This window comes from Penicillium riverlandense, assembly GCF_028828495.1.
Source record: "Penicillium riverlandense strain IBT 135883 chromosome Unknown utg000008l_segment0_segment0, whole genome shotgun sequence".
Lineage (NCBI taxonomy): Eukaryota > Fungi > Ascomycota > Eurotiomycetes > Eurotiales > Aspergillaceae > Penicillium > Penicillium riverlandense.
The window spans coordinates 2,107,599-2,125,488 of NW_026643199.1; the positions used below are offsets into that span (position 1 = coordinate 2,107,599).

Consider the following 17,890-nt stretch of genomic DNA (forward strand, 5'->3'; position numbering starts at 1 on the left):
ACAGCCTCCTAAAGGACGTGGCGGCGGCTGAAGGATCACCGCTTCTAATGACCAGATTTGGGAAAGCGTTCACACACCCTGGTAAAATAGGCAGCCTACCTGAGAGAGACGAGGGGTTTGGGTTTGCAGAATGTTAGCACACCCAAGAGACGAGGTGGCAACGGCAGCCTCAGCTTCCTCTCGCCATGGCCGTCCGCACACAAACGCAAACGCTATTCGGTCGAATCTCCGACTGGGGCGTGCAGACCGAGGCACCCAGAACAACAAAAGTACCGACATTCTGGGATGGGCTAAGCGCGGACGAGAAGAAGGCATCGGTCGACCAGCAACGCTCATGGGCCTTCAACGGCCAATATGCCTGGAGTCCCGCGAATAAAGTGTGCGAGACGTGGAACACGGTCGTCTACCCCAACATCCTCAAGCCTCTTCTGAAAGACAACGGCAAAAAGATCTACCACAAGATCAAAAAACAGAGTCCCTACTCCGTCACCTGTTGGATGATCGGCCGCGAATGGCATTCTAGTCATCCTGCTGCGGTTGTCATCTGTGCGAACGCGAAAGTCACGAAACAGGCTGTTAAGCTTGTTGAAAAGCATGGTGGGCTGTTCAACTGGGGGTTTCGGGTTTATGGCTTTGAGAGCAAAATTGCCTTGAACATGGGTTCGCCTTATGACGCCTTAGGGGTGGAACTGAAAGATACAATAAATCTCTGTGGGCAACAATTCCAAGTTGGGAGTGCCGAGGGTAAACGTTTGTCGAGAGTGGCCACCATGGGAGGCACAGTTATTGTTGGAGGGGAAATATACGGTCTCACAGTGGTCCACCCATTCCTCAAAACCTACGACGAAGGTGATTCTTCAAATGAAGAGGAGTCCAACAACGACGACGACAGTGTGGGAAGCGATTTCGCAAGCAATCATTCAGATGCAGGAAATCCTGAGACGATGATCGAAGCAGACACGGCTTATTACCCTTCGGATTCTAAAGAGCTGGGATCGATTCCTCGTGAGCGATCTTTCTATTCCCTGGAATCTGACTGGGCTCTTGTTCGCTTGAACAACCTCGACAAAAGCAAGCTTCTCCTCAACTCCCTTATTTTAAAGGATACTGTTGCTTTCCCTAGTAAAGCTTCGTCTGGTCATTCGGACAGGCCTCTATGGGCAGCTGTTGGCACTGGACCACCTGTTGAAACGACTGCCTCTGACACAAAATGCGGATTGTACGTGCCAACATTTGGGTTCCAAGACGTCTGGGCCTTGAAGATGGCGCCAGGTTAGTGTGCCCACTAGCTAACGGAAACAAAACGACACACTAACTGAACTCAGTGTCTGGAAACTGCGGATCATGGGTTATAAATGCCCAGGACGATTCAATCTTCGGAGTGATCGTAGCGGATATGGAACCGGATATTTCATATGCCTTACCTGCTTCGCAGGTTTGTGATGAAATCAAGAGCCGCTTTCCAGACATGCGATTTCCGTCTTTGTCAGATCCCGAGACTCTCTTGGCTGCTGCTAGGCTCGGGAAAACGCAAATTCTTGAACGAGTGCTTGCCAACATCGATTCGAGTGAGCTGAACACCAAAAACTCATCGGGTCAGACTGCCTTATGGTTGGCTTGTGAAGGAGGGCATGCTGATACTGCCCGGATACTTCTTCGCACAGAAAGCGTTGACCCCAACTGTTGCAGTGCAGATGGGACCACGCCACTGTCACTGACTGTCAAGCTTGGAGATGATAGTATTGTCAAAATGTTTCTCACTGATCCAGGGGTAGATGTGAATCTCCCGGATAAGAATGGAGACATTGCACTACAGCTAGCAATCAGGAAATTGCTACTTACTTAAAGTCGGATGGGCATCTATGACAATTCAAAATCTGGAGGGAAAGACTGCTCTGGCAATCGCCATTGAGAAAGAGGATCAAGAAATTGTCCAACTGCTTCTGAACCGCCCGGAGGACTATACTGGCGCAAGCTCTGGACTGGGATACTTCGCTGACTCCCGCACACCCAGCTTCCCCGTGCAAGAATATGTCGCACCCCTCAAGGACGCCCAGAAGATGGGGATTCCGCCTAGCGAACTGACTAGCCAAGCCTGACGGCCAGTATTTTGGGGGCCCGAGGCAGCCATTCCCCCCCCCCCCCCCCCGGCCCGGCTCGAGCGATATGCACACCGACCTTCGTGGAAATGGAGAAGGCGAGGTTGTCATCTCTGAGTACTCAAGAGCGGCTCTCCCCGTGATCGCAGAGCCGATCGCTACCAAGGCGGGGGCTTTAAGGCACGAATATTACAGTAAATGGAGTGCACAAGACATACCAATAAACATAGAAGCAAGCCTTTGACTAAGTAGATACCGGAAGAAACAGAACCGTATCCCATCCGTGTAGACCGATCCCAATGCAAGATAATGAAGTATGTATGAAATGGCCCCCTAATAGATTCCCTTTGAAACCTTCCGAGCCATAACCTTAACGCAAAAGACAGAAGGAAAAAGAGGGCGCATATTTGCCCCGACCCATGCAACAAATGCTCATGACAACTGGGAAGATCCAAAGGGGGAAAAGAACAAAAGCAAACGAGGAAGGATATCACAGAAAACACAATCTCAATCATAAGAAATAACACGGTTGAAACGGCCGGGAAAATAAAAAATAAAAATGATAACCAGAGGTTGGGTCGAGGCGTAAAAGATTTTTTTTTCTCCTTTCCTTTTACTTTTTAGATGAAAACCCGATCGAGCTGGCGGAGGGCTCTCATGTCCTCGCCGCCGAATCCAAGCTTCTCGTTGGGGATATCCCGAGGTCCTTCGCCACTGCTGCCGCCATTGGCATTTGGACTGGAGCCAGGACCACTGGGAGTGCCAGTCGCCGAAGACAACGGAGCCAGCGAGGCACCGTTCATCAAAGCACCGATGCTGGGGACTGTGCCGGAACTTGATGATTCTGGGAGCTTGGGAGGCGTGCCGATGGGGTTCAGAGGCTGTAATGAAGCGGGAGAACCCTGCTTCACCAGGTGAGGGCTGCGCGCAGGACCATTGATGTGAGCAATAGCATCACCCGACGTTCGTGGTGATGCACCCAAGTGAGATTGGGGATGATGTGCGTAGGTCGGGGGGCTTCTGTGTGGCGGCTGCTCGTGCATTGGGCGGGGTGATCGGCCGGGGAAGGCAGCCATACCGGGCGGTGCACCGGCGGGAGCAAGTGATGTTTCGGGATGTGATGGTCGGTCAAATGCAGGAGGCAGGTTCGGCGGAGGTGGAGGTGGCAACGCATGAGCGTGGACTTGTTGTGATTGAGCATAAGACCCATTTGACACCGGCGGGAGATAGGATGCGCCGTAGGGCACGGCGACAGTCGGCGGGGTGCCGAGAGGAGTGGGTGGCCAAGCGTACGATGGCGTGTATGGCGGGGCCGGTGTGCCTCGTGTGAATCCGCCGATAGGATGCGGAGTGATGGCGTATGCAGCTCCGGGCATGGGACCGCGAGTGACGACCGGGAGATTTTGTTGGTCGTTGACCGTGGACTCCGGGTACAGACCCTTCTGGGGTCGAACATGGCGCAGTGCGGGATCTGTGGTGGGTTGTTGCAGGTTGGAGGCGGAAGGATGAGAGCGAGAGTAGTAGCTGATGAGGTGAAGGTGCTGGCCGGTAGAAGTGGTGATGCTGAAGGACTGCTTCATCAACCCATCGGGCTTATACCGGTAGCCATCGGGGCCTTCATCGGTGCCATCTCCTCGGTCCTCATCGCTGCCCCGACTTTCGGGCGTCTTGCCGCCTCTGGACACCGAGTTCTGAGAAACGCTGCCACCACCACGCTTGCCCTCCATCTCCCGATAGGTCAGGAAGCTGCCCGACACACGACTGGCGCTCCAGGACTTTCCGTCCGTCCACCGGCGCATGCCCGCTTCGCGCTCATCCCAGACGAACACGGAGCCCGAGCGAATAGACTGGCGCTCTTTCTCTGACAGTCGTCGTTGCACACGAGGCAGCAGACCGATGCGGCATGCCTCAAACAAGATAATAGCGTCCGCTGGAGTGCGGACGTGACCGTAGTACGTCTCCATCCACCCTCGTAAATCAACGGACGACCCCAGTGGGGGAGTAGATTTGATGGCCAGGTTTACGGGCTGAGAAGCTGAAGTTGTGAGGACGACTGGCCTTTTGTTGTAGGCTGCAAGAAGTCAGAAAATCGCTTTTGGGTTGATTGATAATAAGTATTGTCGTGGAGATTTGATTGGCGGGTGGGTTGGATTATGTGCAAGGGAGAATGAAGGAGGAAGAAATGGGAGAGAGAGAGAGATTAAACGAATAGATAGAGGGAGTTTGGGGTAAGGGCCAAGTAGCCAAAGTATATAGGTAAGAGCGCCAGGAGTGGATCAGGCCGAGCATTTAGAGTGGACGTAATTTTCCTTTGAAGGAAGAAGAAAGAAGGGTGGGTGGGGCTTGGGATGAAAGGCACACAAAGCCGTACAGACTAGAACGGGTAAAAGAGAGGAACTCACGCTTTGGACCCCACAAGGTTGAGGATCGGTTTGCTTAGCGAAGGAGGGAGGGAAGAGGGAGGAAGAGGAGAGAAGAAAAGTAAGAAAGAAAAACTAGTTTTTCTGTTTTCTCCACGGGACCCAAGCCAGGCAGACGCAGGTATTATTAAAACCAAAAGAAGGTTAAATAAGGGAGCCACAGAATAATAGATCGGGGCGGACGGAGTTGCTAAACGCCGAGTTGTGGAAAAAGGAATGGGAACAGAGTTGAGCCGAGTGGAGACAGGCAACTAAGCTTGAAAGCTAGCTGTTATTATTCGAAATCCGGAGCAAAGGCTGTCTGCCGAACCATGGGACAGCGAGGCCGTGTGGCAAGATCATAATAATAATAAAGGCAATGTGTCGGAAATCGGACCAGAATATTAAATAGGATATGACATCAAGTGCAGTTCAGGGGATTCTGAGCACCGAGCCTTGATCCGAACAGGAAGAGGGGGGAGGCCAGGGCCCCCCCTTTCGCAGGGCGGCCCATTCCTGGCCCATAAATAATACACATACATACGGTACGACGCACAGATCGCAGTGTAAAAAGTGGTTAGTGCGTCGACTGCGCTGAAGCTTAAGCTTAATCCGACACGAGGCGGCGCTGAAACTTTATGCTCGCTTAGAGATTTTAAATTCATTTCTTGACTCAGTGCTTGGCGTCCGGCCTAGCCGGTCACACATTGTATTACCAGCCAGGACCATTGTTATTGAGGGAGCCCTCAGACCATTCAATGTCGATCACAGAGATGTTATGTATTATGATCGCTGAACTGGATGAGACCCCAACCCTGGACTTGGATCGTCGAATAGGATGATAGAATATTCGACTATCCCCAAATAGGAAAGTTAATGAAAATTAAGCTAAAGCAGCGATCGTATGGGGCGTGCCCGTACTCGTATTCAGTTTTAATTTTAATTTTTGGGAGGGGAGGGGGGATTTGCGGCCTTGCGATTCGAACTGAGCTGACCCAAACATTGTGGTTGTACGTATACAAAAGAAATGCGATCGTTCGGCTACGGCGGAAGATCCAGGCTTCGAATGTTAATTTACAGTGGCGACGAACACGATGTGACATCGTCGTTTAACACGTAATAATAAGGATGTGGTTTCCGCTATACAAAGGATTACGCCGGAGAGACTTGGCTCTATTCCTTTCGCCCTCTATCCCGCTGAAGATCATTAATAATAGCACAACAAATGGGGCCAAGCACAGCCTACCCTATACAGATTACAGTTCACTTCGCCGTAGTAATACAACATTTAACTATGCGCCTCGCTAAGGAGCCTTAGATCCTTTCCCCACAGGCCAGCCTCGGTGATCGAGGCAATGCAATGAATGAGAGCAGCCAATCTGTTGCTTTGGAATGATGAGGTGTCTGGGAGGGTATTGCGCGTTGGCGCTAAACGTGAGGGTGATTCCCACTCTTGTTGTGCACAGGTTAATTCTAGAGCCGCACCGAGCAGGCGTATCGCCAACAAGACTGTCCAGTGCATATGCACAAGGGGGGTGGGGATACTAGCATGGGTTTTGTGTTAGTTATAACTTTCTCATCAGGATCATGGTAGGCTTTGGCTTCAGCTAGTCTCCGGTGAGGCTTGCAGCATGAGTTTCACACCGTGCAACCATTCGCTCTCCGACTTCCGACTACCCGGTAAATGGAGTGCGACGTAATACATAAGAGCAGGCACTAGTGAACTGGAAAATGTACTCCGGACATCATGATAGGCCAGGGGACATCGATTATTGGCCAACACGGACAAGGGCCAGGGCTTAGCTCCTAGTTTAGCACCACAAGAAAATAATAATAAGCACCATGACTCAGGTGTCTGTTGTTTCTTGTTTTTGGGCCGCACTAAAGTCGGCGCTGCGTTTGTGTGTACTTCGAAGTTGCCCATTACTACATTCAGGCAGTGTCTCTTCCCGTAGCTCTATTTTTATTTGATTATTAGTCTGCCCTCGCAGGCCTTGTTGGGCTGATCCGTTTCACATAACCAGGGCATCAGATCAGATATTTTCCACTCAGTTGGTGGGTCTCCCTGAAAATCAGACTCCACCCGCTCGCTAACCATATCGCCCTCTACCCTTGCGGGCCAAGCCGCCACACTTTTAATTTTTTCCATTGCCGACCGTGGGTGGGTTTTAGCCAAGATTTGCATTAAATTTTGAGTTGATTCCGTCTCCACGCTTTTAAATCCATTATTCATTCATTTACCTCGTATAGACGTTTTGTATGAAACAAGTGCACTAACTGTCGTGATCTCCACCGCGTATTCGGCAGCCTAGCATAGCCAGCCTCCCAGCGTCACATAGTGTCCCAGAACTAACTTTCATCGGCCTGCTCGTATTTTTATTAGGCGTGCCAATCGCTCGCCCGCTGCTGGCGATCTTCGGCCTGGGGTGAGGGGCGATGACGTGCCCTTGCATTATGGCGGGCCCTAAACTGGCATTGCTCTACTCCGATCAACTCTACTTGAGATATGGTTGCGACGCGTTATGTATTGTCATACATTCATTGCAACCTTGGAAATAAATAAGATTGTGAAACGTTGCTCGAGCTTATCTCCACTAGCATAATTAAGCTGCTAAATGATTGTCAGCCAAATCATTGTTAGCCGCTTACTATGATGAATCGGGAATGTGCTCCTTTCTTTTCCCTTTTTTTTTTTTTTCTTTTTCTCACCCTACACTTGGGATGGCTATGCACCTATAGTCCATTCTTTAGTGCGTACTCAAAACCTAGGCTGCTAAGTAATCCGAGGAAAGCCAAGCCACGCCGTCTCACCCAGGAAGGCTGCCTAATCCTAATTATACGATCGCACCAGTCAGCGGCCACTGAGACAGATCCAGTTGGGACCAAGGGAGAATACGGAGAGGCGATTCAGTTAAAACCAGCCCAGTGGGTTCCGTTGTCTCACCATACATAGTTGACCATGTGGCCTGCACTCTTCCGCCAATACGAACACGATAGGTAAAAAAATAAAAATAAAATACTGTCAGCTCCATAATACGTGGCTGACTCGTACAGAACGGGACGGACACTGCCCGACTAATGGCTTATGCTTAACCCCGGTAAGGTTGGGCCCCCTTGGCGCGACTTTGAAATACCTTGGCCCATTAGTGCTCACTTTACATCAAGCCACGGTGGATGCGCAAACCCACTCATCTTGAGTCGCGTGAAAGCACCCGGTAGGGTTAAGCGAGCCCCGCTATTCGCCCATTCAGTGAGAGTTGACTCCGGTGCGAGTGGGTCATAGGGTTTTTTTTTTCTCAGGAGCATTAATGTATTTCTTCGGCCAGAGTTGCCGGTCGGTCTGATTTGCCCGCCGGGGAGAGGGTCTCCAGTTGGGTCAAATGCTTGGCCTTCTGTGTTGCCTATTGCGGTAAGAATGCTGACAGCGCATTGATAGCATAGTATCCGCCGCAACAATAGGACAGTTGGACAGGACATCGGACTATAATAGAGGAAATCAATCAATTAATCAATCGAGGAGCGCATTAATGTCTTTGTACGTATGGGGTAACACGCACGTCCAGTTGTACCCATTTTAAAGTAAATATAACTTCAATAGAAGCAGCCCCTAACGAGCCATCATTTCAATGGTAGACTAGCAGCCAAAAACTCATTACATATTTTCCTTTCTCAACCCCGCTAGCTACTGAATTTCACCCAATCTAGCCTCGCAAGGCGTCCTTCAGTTACACTACGATCATCTAACACAAGACCGCCGCCAGAACTCGAATCCTTCGGCCCCCTTTCTTCCCAAAACTCCTCCTCGACCGTCTAGACCCACGTACATAGCCTCTATCCTGCGAAGCTCTTACTACAAATTAACTAGCCGTTGGCCCTGAGGCCATCCTGCAGTTCATGTTGCTATTTATTTCCCCTGGCCTGTGCATCGTTTCTGGGGTAAACTGAGGCATAGCTTACCCAAAAAAAGGCCCCTTAATGGGCTTCTGCTGGGCTCCCACTGGGCACATACTGGGCACCTAAACAATCCTGGACCATCCTGGACCCTGAATCTCTTTGCTAAAACAGTAAACATCCACAAGAACAATTCCAAAACACCAAGGTTAAGCCAAGGGCTCCTTTCCTGCCTCCAATCCAAAAGCTCCTGATCCTATTCCTTGTCGTGGACGCTGAACGACGACCTAACCGGCCATAACTAACTTAGCGCAAGCATTTGCCTTTTAACCTCGGAGACTCCGAGATTCTATTATTACACACCCTTTAGTTGGGATCAGCGTGGGGCCGATGCTTGGGTGTTGGTTAACACGGCTTAATTCGCCCTCTGTCTGTGCTTTCTACATGACTATCACTATCGCTTTCGTTTCGTCATGCTATGCAAGACGATGTTACTCTGGACAGGGAATCTATCAGGTTGCTGGTCTGGGGCGTGTAATGAACTGGAAAGAGGTAGGTATCAAGTGAAAGACGAAAGATACGGTTGGCGGCGATGTCTTTCTCCTCTCTCTCCATGACTCGGTTTCAGAGGTGTTTCTATTTTAGGCACCTAGTGCACAAGGCTGTAGCACTGAACCATAATTTCTATAGACAGCCTTGGGGATACGCCATAGAACAATCATATCTGATACTACACATCGCTATCGTACAACTGAACCAGAATCAGCAGTCCGCCCGCCCGAAATATCTCGGAAACGAGACCACATCCCGCACGCTGGAGACGCCAGCCAAGTAGCCCAAGAACCGGTCGAAGCCCAGCCCAAAGCCGCCGTGCGGAGCAGATCCCCAGCGCCGGAGATCCGCGTACCACTGGAGGTGGCTGAGATCCTCCGTCGGTGTGAGGTGAGGGTACAATGGTTCCAGAGAGAGACTGTCACTGTTACTGTCACCCGACTCGGGGAGCGCGCGAGGCTTGATCAGGCCGTGGTCGCGCATGTTTTGGATGAGATTTGGTAAACGGTGCTCGCGCAGAGATCCACCTGCCACTTCGCTGACTTCTGGTAGAAGTAGGTCGAAACAGGCGACCGTCTCTAAGGAGTTGCCGGCCTCGCTGGCGACCGTGGTCGGAGCCATGTAGAACGGCTTGATTGCTTTGGGGTAGTCTGTAACGAAAACTGGGCGGCCCTTGAATAGATGCTCGACAATGTACTTCTCATGTTCGAGTTGTAGACCATCCGCCCAAGCTGGCGGGTGCTCGAATTGAGCACCATCCTCTGTAACCGCTCGCTGAAGCATCGCAATTGCTTCCGTGTAGGTGATGCGGTCCCATGTAGGCCCGTCCATCAACTCGGTCCATCGCTGCCGGAGAGATGATTCCTCGGTCGTGCCCTCATTCCCAGATTCGCCCGTTCGCTTCGCTGACAAAATCTCCTGGCCGACGGTAGTATTGTACAATCGACGTGTCAAGTCGCGGAGCATATATTCCACCAACCCCGTCAGAGACTCCATATCATCCATGAAATTAACTTCGGCCTCAAGCATGTAGAACTCGCTGAGATGGCGCGGTGTATCGCTCTTCTCGGCCCGGAAAACGGGCGTCAGGGTCCATACATTGCCCAACTCGGCCGCAAAGGCTTCAAGATGTAGTTGCGACGACACGGTCAAGTATTTAGGTGCTCGGAAGAAGTGGTCTGTCTCGGGGGCTGCCGCACCCCGCGGCACCAATGTGAATGTCTCCCCGGCTCCTTCGCAGTCGGAAGATGTGATTATTGGCGGCTGCACCTGTGTGAATGCGCCATGTGGGTGGGAATGGAAAACGTTCCCCAGTTGGAATAAGCACTCGGAGCGGAACCGCGACATGAGGGAATTGAACGGCGTGCGGATTCGAAGATGGGGTATCTGGCGCAGGAAATCGGGACTATGGTATTTCTTCTGAATTGGAAATGTCTGGCAATTGACAACCAGTCAGTCAGTCCCTGTGCTATTCGGGGTGGTGACGGAGTCGCAAACCTCTGGATCAGCCGCGCCTACAACATTCACAGCCGTTGTGTGAAGCTCATGGCTCTGCTCCTTGCCTGGCGGACAAGCCTTCCACACCCCAGACACCTCGACAGCAGCTCCCGTGGTCAGACTATATAGAAGAAGGCGATTGGGTTAGCTCTTTGCTTTGAGGAGTCCGGTTCGCGCTGGGAAAAAGCATACTCAGCTGCCTGCGCAGGCTTCAGAATCGCCTGCAAGGGCTCCACCGTCGAGCCATCTGAGATCTCTGCAAAAGCAAAGCGCTTCTGTTTCCGAACAGACCGAATTAAGCCATTGACTTTGACCTCTTTGTCTTCAAACCGGTTGGGACCGTCGGCTTTGCTGGCTTGGAGGATCTGCGCGCATCGGACAACGCTGGGACGGGTACCGGGAGATGCGGAGTTATGGCCCAGTCTGGCGACGGACGTGGCGAAGGTGCGCCATGTCCGCATTGCTTGGGAGAGGTCGTTGGAGCTACGGTGTGGAATTGTTTCTTATTTCGGTCGGAGGTTGCGGGCTGGACGGGCGGGCGGTGAACAACATCATGGATATGGACTATTTACAGCACCGTGCTAGGTAAATGCAGGCATTATTGAAATAAAATAATCATGAATGCTTAGGTGTTTTGTTATTTATTTGTTTCAATGGGGTTTACTTTTGTATTGATGCAGAGGTATGGTAGCTTCTCCTGAAGGAGCTTGACAGCCCCGTTCTACAGATATATATTTCAAGAATAGAAGAGGGAGTGTTTAAATAAAGCCAAATTGAATTGCGTATTTCGAGTGGAGCAGTCTCGTACTAGGGGGAATAAAGTGATTGTCATAAAGCGTAAAGTAAAAGTCTCCAGACACAAAGGAGCGATTGTGATAACAACGGTGCCAGAAGCGTAGCAAGAGCGAAAGCGAAGTCGAAAGCGAAAGCGGCAAAACACCACACGTTCTTACTGCGAACCACGGCGCACGTACGCCTTTCGCTCATCTTCAATGATCTCAATCGCCTCTAGAAGATCCCCATCCGCTGCGGCGGCGTACACGGCCATCCTGGACCGCCCGCCATTCTGCTCGGTGCCATAGCCCAGATCGAGAAGTGTAGTGATGCAACTCTCGATAGGATCGTGAGTTTGTCCACTGACTTCCGCTGTTTCTTCTTCGGGAAAACTGCCGGGAATCCTCTCGGTAGGGGTTGGTCTAATACGCTCGCGTCTGTCGAGACGAGCCCATGTGTCCATCTCGGAAGCAGGACGGGCGTTCGGACGCAGAGACTGGCGTTCAGTCGCGCGGCGCCTCAATGGAGCAATGGGAGGACCACCTGGAGTGAGGTTTGAGTGGGCAGAGATCGTGGTGTTGGCACGGCGAAGCCCATGGCCATTGCCAATACTCGTGTCATGATGACTTTGAGATCCTCGAAGGGCTTCCGGAGCTTCATGGGACGGACCTTTGTGGATGGTAGGCTGCACCACCCCCTTTCCCTTGTCACTAGACTGAGATTTATCTTTTTCAGCATCCTTATCCTGACGTTGGTTCGCTAGAAGATGAGCTTCCAACTGGGACACAGGTGGGAACCGAGCCATCTCCCTTTCCGGATTCAGACTTGAGAGATTGTCTGGTCCCGTCGAATCTTGACCTTGCGGGTTCCCCTGTGGAAGAAGAGATGGGAAGCGCGCGGCGAAGGCTGGATCGTCGGTTGGCGAATCAAGTAGGGCAGCTGTCTGGTCGCTCTTCGTTGTAGACGGGCTAGGCTCTTGGAAGGTAACGGACTTCCGACGCACAGGTAGGCCGGTGCGCGCTCGTCGAGCAGACGGCACCTCTGAGGATGCGCTCGATCGGGAAGGTCGGCGCTCAGCCAATTCAGTGTTCCTGTTATTGTTCACGCTCTCGCGACGAGAGACATTCGGTGACTGAGTGGGAATACCTGCTGGACTGGGCGGAGCACTGAAATTTTCAATGGGCGAACGATCACTGAATTCAAGGTTGATGGCATGTCCATCGATATGGGTTCCCTGGAGTGCCTGCATAGCAGCCATAGCCGGATGGATCGAAGGGAAATGCAAATAGCCAAACCCGCAATGCTTGCCAGATGTAGCATCTACTGGAAGATCCACATCGACAATAAAACCCTTGGAAGCAAAAACATCCTGAATCATTCGTTCAGTGACGTTGAAGCCGACATTTCCAATAAACAGCGACTTGCTTGTATGAGGGCCCGTTTGAGTGTGTGCGTTCCTCAAGTTAGGGTTGAATGGAGGTGCTGGGTTGGGATTCGGCGGATCCTGTCTGCCAGGTCTAAACCAGTGATGGGGAGGACCTGGCGGCCACTGGAATGGCCACTGCGGGAGCTGTGGTGGTAGAGGAGGAGGTGGAGGGTAAAAGAAAGGCCGATGTCTAGGAGGCGGCCAGATCGGAGGAGCACAGGCACCAGGTGGTCGGTAAGGTAAGGGTTGGGAGGTAGGGCCGGAAGGCGCACTCGTTGGGTTCGATTCCTCTTTGGTAGTAGACTCTGACGCTTGTTGTTCGTTCCCGGTGGAGCCTGTTGGTGGCTGCTCGCCATTCTGGCCGCTCGACGAGGGTTGATTGTTTGTTGGCTGCGGCGCCGGTGCAGTGTACAGCCCATCTGCCGATGAATCCGGCCGGTTCATGCCAGCTCGCCGGACCTCATGCTCAAATGCTGCAAACAAGGACCGACTAACTTCATTTAATTCCGATGCGACCTGCCGCAAAGTATCCACCGCGTTCTCAGCGATGGGGCGCCCTACGTTGAGGGCTTCTCCAGCGAGGTGCCGTCCATCGTCAGGTAGGTGGTTGAGATGAGCACCTAGGTTTCTCATTTGATTCTCCAGAGATGTGAGGAGTTGCTGCAGAGACGTTCTCACGTTCTCAGGCAGAGTGCTCTGGGCACTGTGAAACTGGCGTTGCATCTCGGGCAGCCTGGTCCTTAATTCAGATTGGACCATGCCGGCTCCATGGACCAGATGGTGCAGAATACGTGCCGCAAGAACTTCAATAGGGCGTGAAGTGTTTTGCTCGGAATCCTGAGCCGCCGAGGGTTCCACCACGGGAGGAGACGCTGAGCGAGGAGGCTGAGTTTCAGCGGACTCGGCAGAATGGAGAATAGTCGCAAGCTCCGCTTCAAACGCAGCTAGAAGGGGCGGCTGGGCATCTTCGGCGGTAGAAACCTTGCCTGGGTCTTTATCATCGGCCGTGCATTCAGGCAGAGGCTTGTCTTTGCAACCCTGCGAATCTGTATTGGACTCAAACTTCTTCCACAGTTCAGTGACTGAGTTCGATCGGCGAATATCAAAGATGTGCATGGGAGTCGGATCATGCTGGGAGGATAAAGCTTGTAGGGACTCATTTTGGATGGAAGAAGCAATAGGCTCGTCTAGACGCTGGGACAGCTCGAGGGCAGAGCCCACCTAGATAGATCGTCGTTAGATGCTGATGATGATGATGATGACCCCGCTTGAAAGAAAGAAAGAGACATCCACTCACCGTGATGGTATCACCATCATCAAGGTCAACGTAAGTCAACCTGGCCCGCGGGTTATTGCGCGAGAGAGCATTGTAGTCGCCCGCCGAGATCTGCACGACTCTGGGGGAAGAACGAGGTTCGTCATCGGATTGGTGATGGTGAACATCATCCGTCTGATCCACGACGGAAAGGGCTGGAGAGGAGGGTTCCACGGATGGACTCTGGTCGGGTTGGCACCCCAGGTCCCTGATCTGGAAAGGCTTCAACATGATCGTGAACGTGGGTGGTCCGGGTGGATGTGAATGGTTACACGATCGGAAGGAAGGCGTGTGGAGGCATATAAGAGACCACGGATGGGTGTGCACACAGGCTTGTAGCAAGGAGACACTGCTGCCTGCTCAGATGGTGACCCTCCTTCGGTAAACAAGTAATAAAGCTCAAGGTCCTGCTGGCATCCACCCCCGTGCTTGCGAATCGTCAAATAGGCAACAGCTTATCCGGGATAAGATAAGCCCCCCGTCACATGACGCCAGGATTCTATTGCTTCGGTTTGATCGATCGAGAAGACTGCAAGAGATCAATTGACGACAGTAAATCACTACCCTCCATGTCTCCCACATGATTAACCAAACCCTTTTCCGTCCATGTCGACGCCCCTAATTCCACACCTCTCTTGATCCATCCCATGGCGTCCACCAAGCCACCGTCCCGCGTCCAGACGCCGGCACGCAACGTCAACCACGTCGTGTTGGGCGACCTGGTTCTCAAGCCGTGGAACCAGGCCATCTACCCGGCTGATCTGGTGACAAAGGACACCGACCGGCTGTACGTATGCCGGTGGTGCTTCCGCTACTCCTGCGACGCCGGCGCATTCGCGCAGCACACGCGCGTCTGCGAGCACCGCACAACACCGCCGGGCGAGAAGGTCTACGACCACGGCGGCTACGCGGTGTGGAAGGTCGACGGACAGGACCACAAGCTCTTCGGACAGAACCTGTCTCTCTTCGCCAAGCTCTTCCTCGACAACAAGACCGTGTTCTTCGACGTGGCTACCTTTCTCTTCTACATTCTCACCTTTACCGACCCCGACAACTCGGATACCTACCACGTGCTCGGCTTCTTTTCGAAAGAGAAACTGTCCTGGGATGCTAACAATCTCGCCTGCATTCTCATCTTCCCGCCGTACCAGCGCAAACAGCTCGGGAAGCTGCTGATGGGCGTTAGCTACAAGCTCAGCGGATGGGATAAGGACGGCGGTGGACACATTGGTGGACCGGAAAAGCCGCTCAGTGACCTCGGCCAGAAGAGCTATGATCGGTTCTGGGCGGAGCGCGTTGCGCGGTATTTGCTACGGGAGAAGAAGGACGGTGAAAGCAAAAACGGCGAATTGGACCAGAAGAAACCGACCAGCCCCAAATCTGCCCGCAAGAGACCCCTTCGCGAGACCACAACTGTTGAGGAGATTGGAAAGGCCACTGGGATGTTGAATGAAGATGTCATCACTGCCCTCAAGACCATGGGCGTTGTCAAGACGGGCTCATCGCCAAAGAAACGCAAGATGGGCCGTCTGGTCGCGGACGACACCGCCGTGAATATCCGCAAGTCGGACGTGTGGGAGTGGGCACAGACCCACAATCTTGCGTTGGATGATCCTGTCAGAGCGGATGGGTTTCTAGGCGAATGGGCGCCGAAGACTGGATTGGAAGAAGAGAGCCCGCGCACTCCTTCCGAGCCCGAAGACTGAGTGACCAACCAACCTGTGTACGATAGAGATGATACCTGGCATAGCTACTTTATGATGATCATGACAATGAACCTTTCCGAGACTACTTGAACTGAACGAAGAAGACAAGTGGACAGAATAGTACTTATTTGATCAGTATAATGAGAAGACGCGTGATTCATAATGAGGACAGATTTTGGCTCTGGCCATGTGCAACAATAACGCAGAAGTTGCCCAGCAATGTCTTCGAACATACTATCATTAGTCGATCCTCGGAAAACTCGCGTCATCAGAATGCCATTCTGGCAATACGCAGGAAGAATCTGGTATCGTTGACCCCGCTAGAAATAGAAAATCTGGATAGGTGCCACGCGCGATGAGACCAGCCCGTCCGCCTGAATGCAGCCCGCTTATCACAACTAGATCCGTCTATGTAAACTAGGTGATATGAGCAAAACGGCTATTGTGGCTAACAGACACCGTATTTCTCTATTACTCCAGATTTTTGACATTTGATGAATCCGGAACTGGCATGAACGTTGCGCTAGGTGGTGAATATGAATCAAACAGCATGATTGCGACCACGTTTTGGCTTATCAGCAACGGCAGTCGGCGTAACAGAGGGAAGGTTTGCTGACTGATTAGCATGGTGCTGAAATCTGGCCAAGTAGAGCTTACTGTTTTCACAATCAAGTAGATTTCACCGTGTGAAACCTGCACCGCGGCCTGTGTCCTCCACCAATTGATCACGTAGACTATCCATCTCAGCTTGCATGGATGCAGTAGCGCTATTACAAAATTTGCTTTTCTCGAAATCAATCAGGCGCGCCGTATCATTTTGAATAATGAAATTGTATCTGTTGACGTCGCCATGGAGGATGCCAATGTCATGTAGGCGCTGGAGGGCAGATCGACAAGACGAAAGATCCTTGATGTTTGCTTCACGCCCTTCGAGCTTTTCTAGCATAAAGCCAATTACACGGCCATGCTCGTGGACATGGCCAATGAATCGGGGGGCAAGGCCTGTGTTTTCCAAGCTTCTATACATGAGGGTCTCCAACGATAAACGAGGCAGCTCCCACTCGAACCGTGCGACTTTAGCAACCACAACCGGCGACCTCGTAGTAGGTAATGACCCGTTGCCGGAGTAAGTTGCTTCGTACGTGGTAGCAGTGAACTGCTTTCTCCTTTTTAACTCGAGACAGTCAACCAACACAGGATGCCAAAGGTCTGTTATGCCAATGAAGGTTCTGTGCTGTAGATCCATCACGACCTCATCGCTGGACGGATCTCGATTGACGTACGCCACATTCCAAGTGTAATCTTCGGGAAATTTGGGTAACGAGCTGAGGGGGAAGGAAAGCGTTGATCGTTCGAATGTACCGGCGCTGATTATTAAATATCTGACTCGATCTTTTACCAAAATTCTGTACTCGCTGTCATCCCTGCTCGACACCTCCATCGAAAGTACCACGGGAGGTGAGGATGTGTGGCTCATCTGGACAACGGCAAGAAAACAGTTTCTGAAAAAGAAAGCGGCAGTATAGGAAGATGCCAAGGGGAAGTATCTATTTTCAAGAGTCACGAACAAATGAATGGACCTAGTCGCGACAGTCCCCGAATCATATAAATGCAGTGGCGTACGGAATTCCGCGAGCATGGAAAGGCCTAGCCTGGCAGACGGAAATAGGTCAGAGGAAAAGCGCAGACAATCTTTTTCAAGTTCCTTGTGTATCCTCTAACTTCGATGATAAGTGCCCATTTTGAATCATAGCAAAGTGTGATACATGTGATGAGATACATGTGATGTGAATCGCTCTGCATATTACCAGCAATAATGATCTTAGCGCACGGTGATGGGCAGTTTAAGCGCTCAATTATGACCTATCGCTCAACTCACGGCGGCAGAATAGCAAATTGACGGACACCATGCTCAGGCGTATATACATAAATAGAGAGGCCTGCAAGTTTACAAGTAGAACACAACTAAACTCGCTCTGCTTATTTTCCATTGCGGCCTGTCAGGTTGACCCTTTCTCCCCGGGCTCTCCATTCCCCTCACACGAACGCCAGGAAAAAAAAAAAAAAAAAAAAAAAAAAAGCACATCTGATTCATTCCATCGCCTGGTGAGTTCGTTCTGATTGTTGGAGACTTACAGATCGCGGTCAACGCAATTTGTGGTTAATGTAATGCTTCTGTCTAACGTCCTCCAGGTGTCCCAATGTGTACTTCTTATTACATACAGTATACC

General features: G+C 51.6%; 7 protein-coding genes across 7 annotated transcripts; 3 read left to right on the top strand and 4 right to left on the bottom strand.

Moving 5' to 3' along the window:
- Positions 1 to 185: 185 nt before the first annotated feature.
- Positions 186 to 1,277, top strand: N7474_009857 (uncharacterized protein; the record flags this gene model as incomplete). The annotated part of the gene is made up of 1 exon (XM_057201267.1): positions 186 to 1,277. The coding sequence occupies one exon, from the start codon at positions 186 to 188 to the stop codon at positions 1,275 to 1,277; it is 1,092 nt and encodes a 363-aa protein (XP_057049254.1).
- Positions 1,278 to 1,862: 585 nt separating this feature from the next.
- N7474_009858 (uncharacterized protein) lies at positions 1,863 to 2,099 on the top strand (the record flags this gene model as incomplete). Its single annotated transcript, XM_057201268.1, has 1 exon — positions 1,863 to 2,099. One exon carries the CDS (start codon positions 1,863 to 1,865, stop codon positions 2,097 to 2,099), a length of 237 nt encoding a protein of 78 aa, XP_057049255.1.
- A 620-nt stretch (positions 2,100 to 2,719) lies between these two features.
- N7474_009859 (camp independent regulatory protein) lies at positions 2,720 to 4,063 on the bottom strand (the record flags this gene model as incomplete). The annotated part of the gene is made up of 1 exon (XM_057201269.1): positions 2,720 to 4,063. The coding sequence occupies one exon, from the start codon at positions 4,061 to 4,063 to the stop codon at positions 2,720 to 2,722; it is 1,344 nt and encodes a 447-aa protein (XP_057049256.1).
- A 5,088-nt stretch (positions 4,064 to 9,151) lies between these two features.
- Positions 9,152 to 10,899, bottom strand: N7474_009860 (asparagine--tRNA ligase SLM5; the record flags this gene model as incomplete). The annotated part of the gene is made up of 3 exons (XM_057201270.1): positions 9,152 to 10,375; positions 10,439 to 10,559; positions 10,631 to 10,899. The coding sequence occupies 3 exons, from the start codon at positions 10,897 to 10,899 to the stop codon at positions 9,152 to 9,154; spliced, it is 1,614 nt and encodes a 537-aa protein (XP_057049257.1).
- A 488-nt stretch (positions 10,900 to 11,387) lies between these two features.
- On the bottom strand, positions 11,388 to 14,184 carry N7474_009861 (RNA recognition motif domain-containing protein; the record flags this gene model as incomplete). Its single annotated transcript, XM_057201271.1, has 2 exons — positions 11,388 to 13,859; positions 13,936 to 14,184. 2 exons carry the CDS (start codon positions 14,182 to 14,184, stop codon positions 11,388 to 11,390), a joined length of 2,721 nt encoding a protein of 906 aa, XP_057049258.1.
- A 416-nt stretch (positions 14,185 to 14,600) lies between these two features.
- Positions 14,601 to 15,659, top strand: N7474_009862 (putative histone acetyltransferase (MysT1); the record flags this gene model as incomplete). Its single annotated transcript, XM_057201272.1, has 1 exon — positions 14,601 to 15,659. The coding sequence occupies one exon, from the start codon at positions 14,601 to 14,603 to the stop codon at positions 15,657 to 15,659; it is 1,059 nt and encodes a 352-aa protein (XP_057049259.1).
- A 679-nt stretch (positions 15,660 to 16,338) lies between these two features.
- N7474_009863 (uncharacterized protein) lies at positions 16,339 to 17,100 on the bottom strand (the record flags this gene model as incomplete). The annotated part of the gene is made up of 1 exon (XM_057201273.1): positions 16,339 to 17,100. One exon carries the CDS (start codon positions 17,098 to 17,100, stop codon positions 16,339 to 16,341), a length of 762 nt encoding a protein of 253 aa, XP_057049260.1.
- Positions 17,101 to 17,890: the final 790 nt, after the last annotated feature.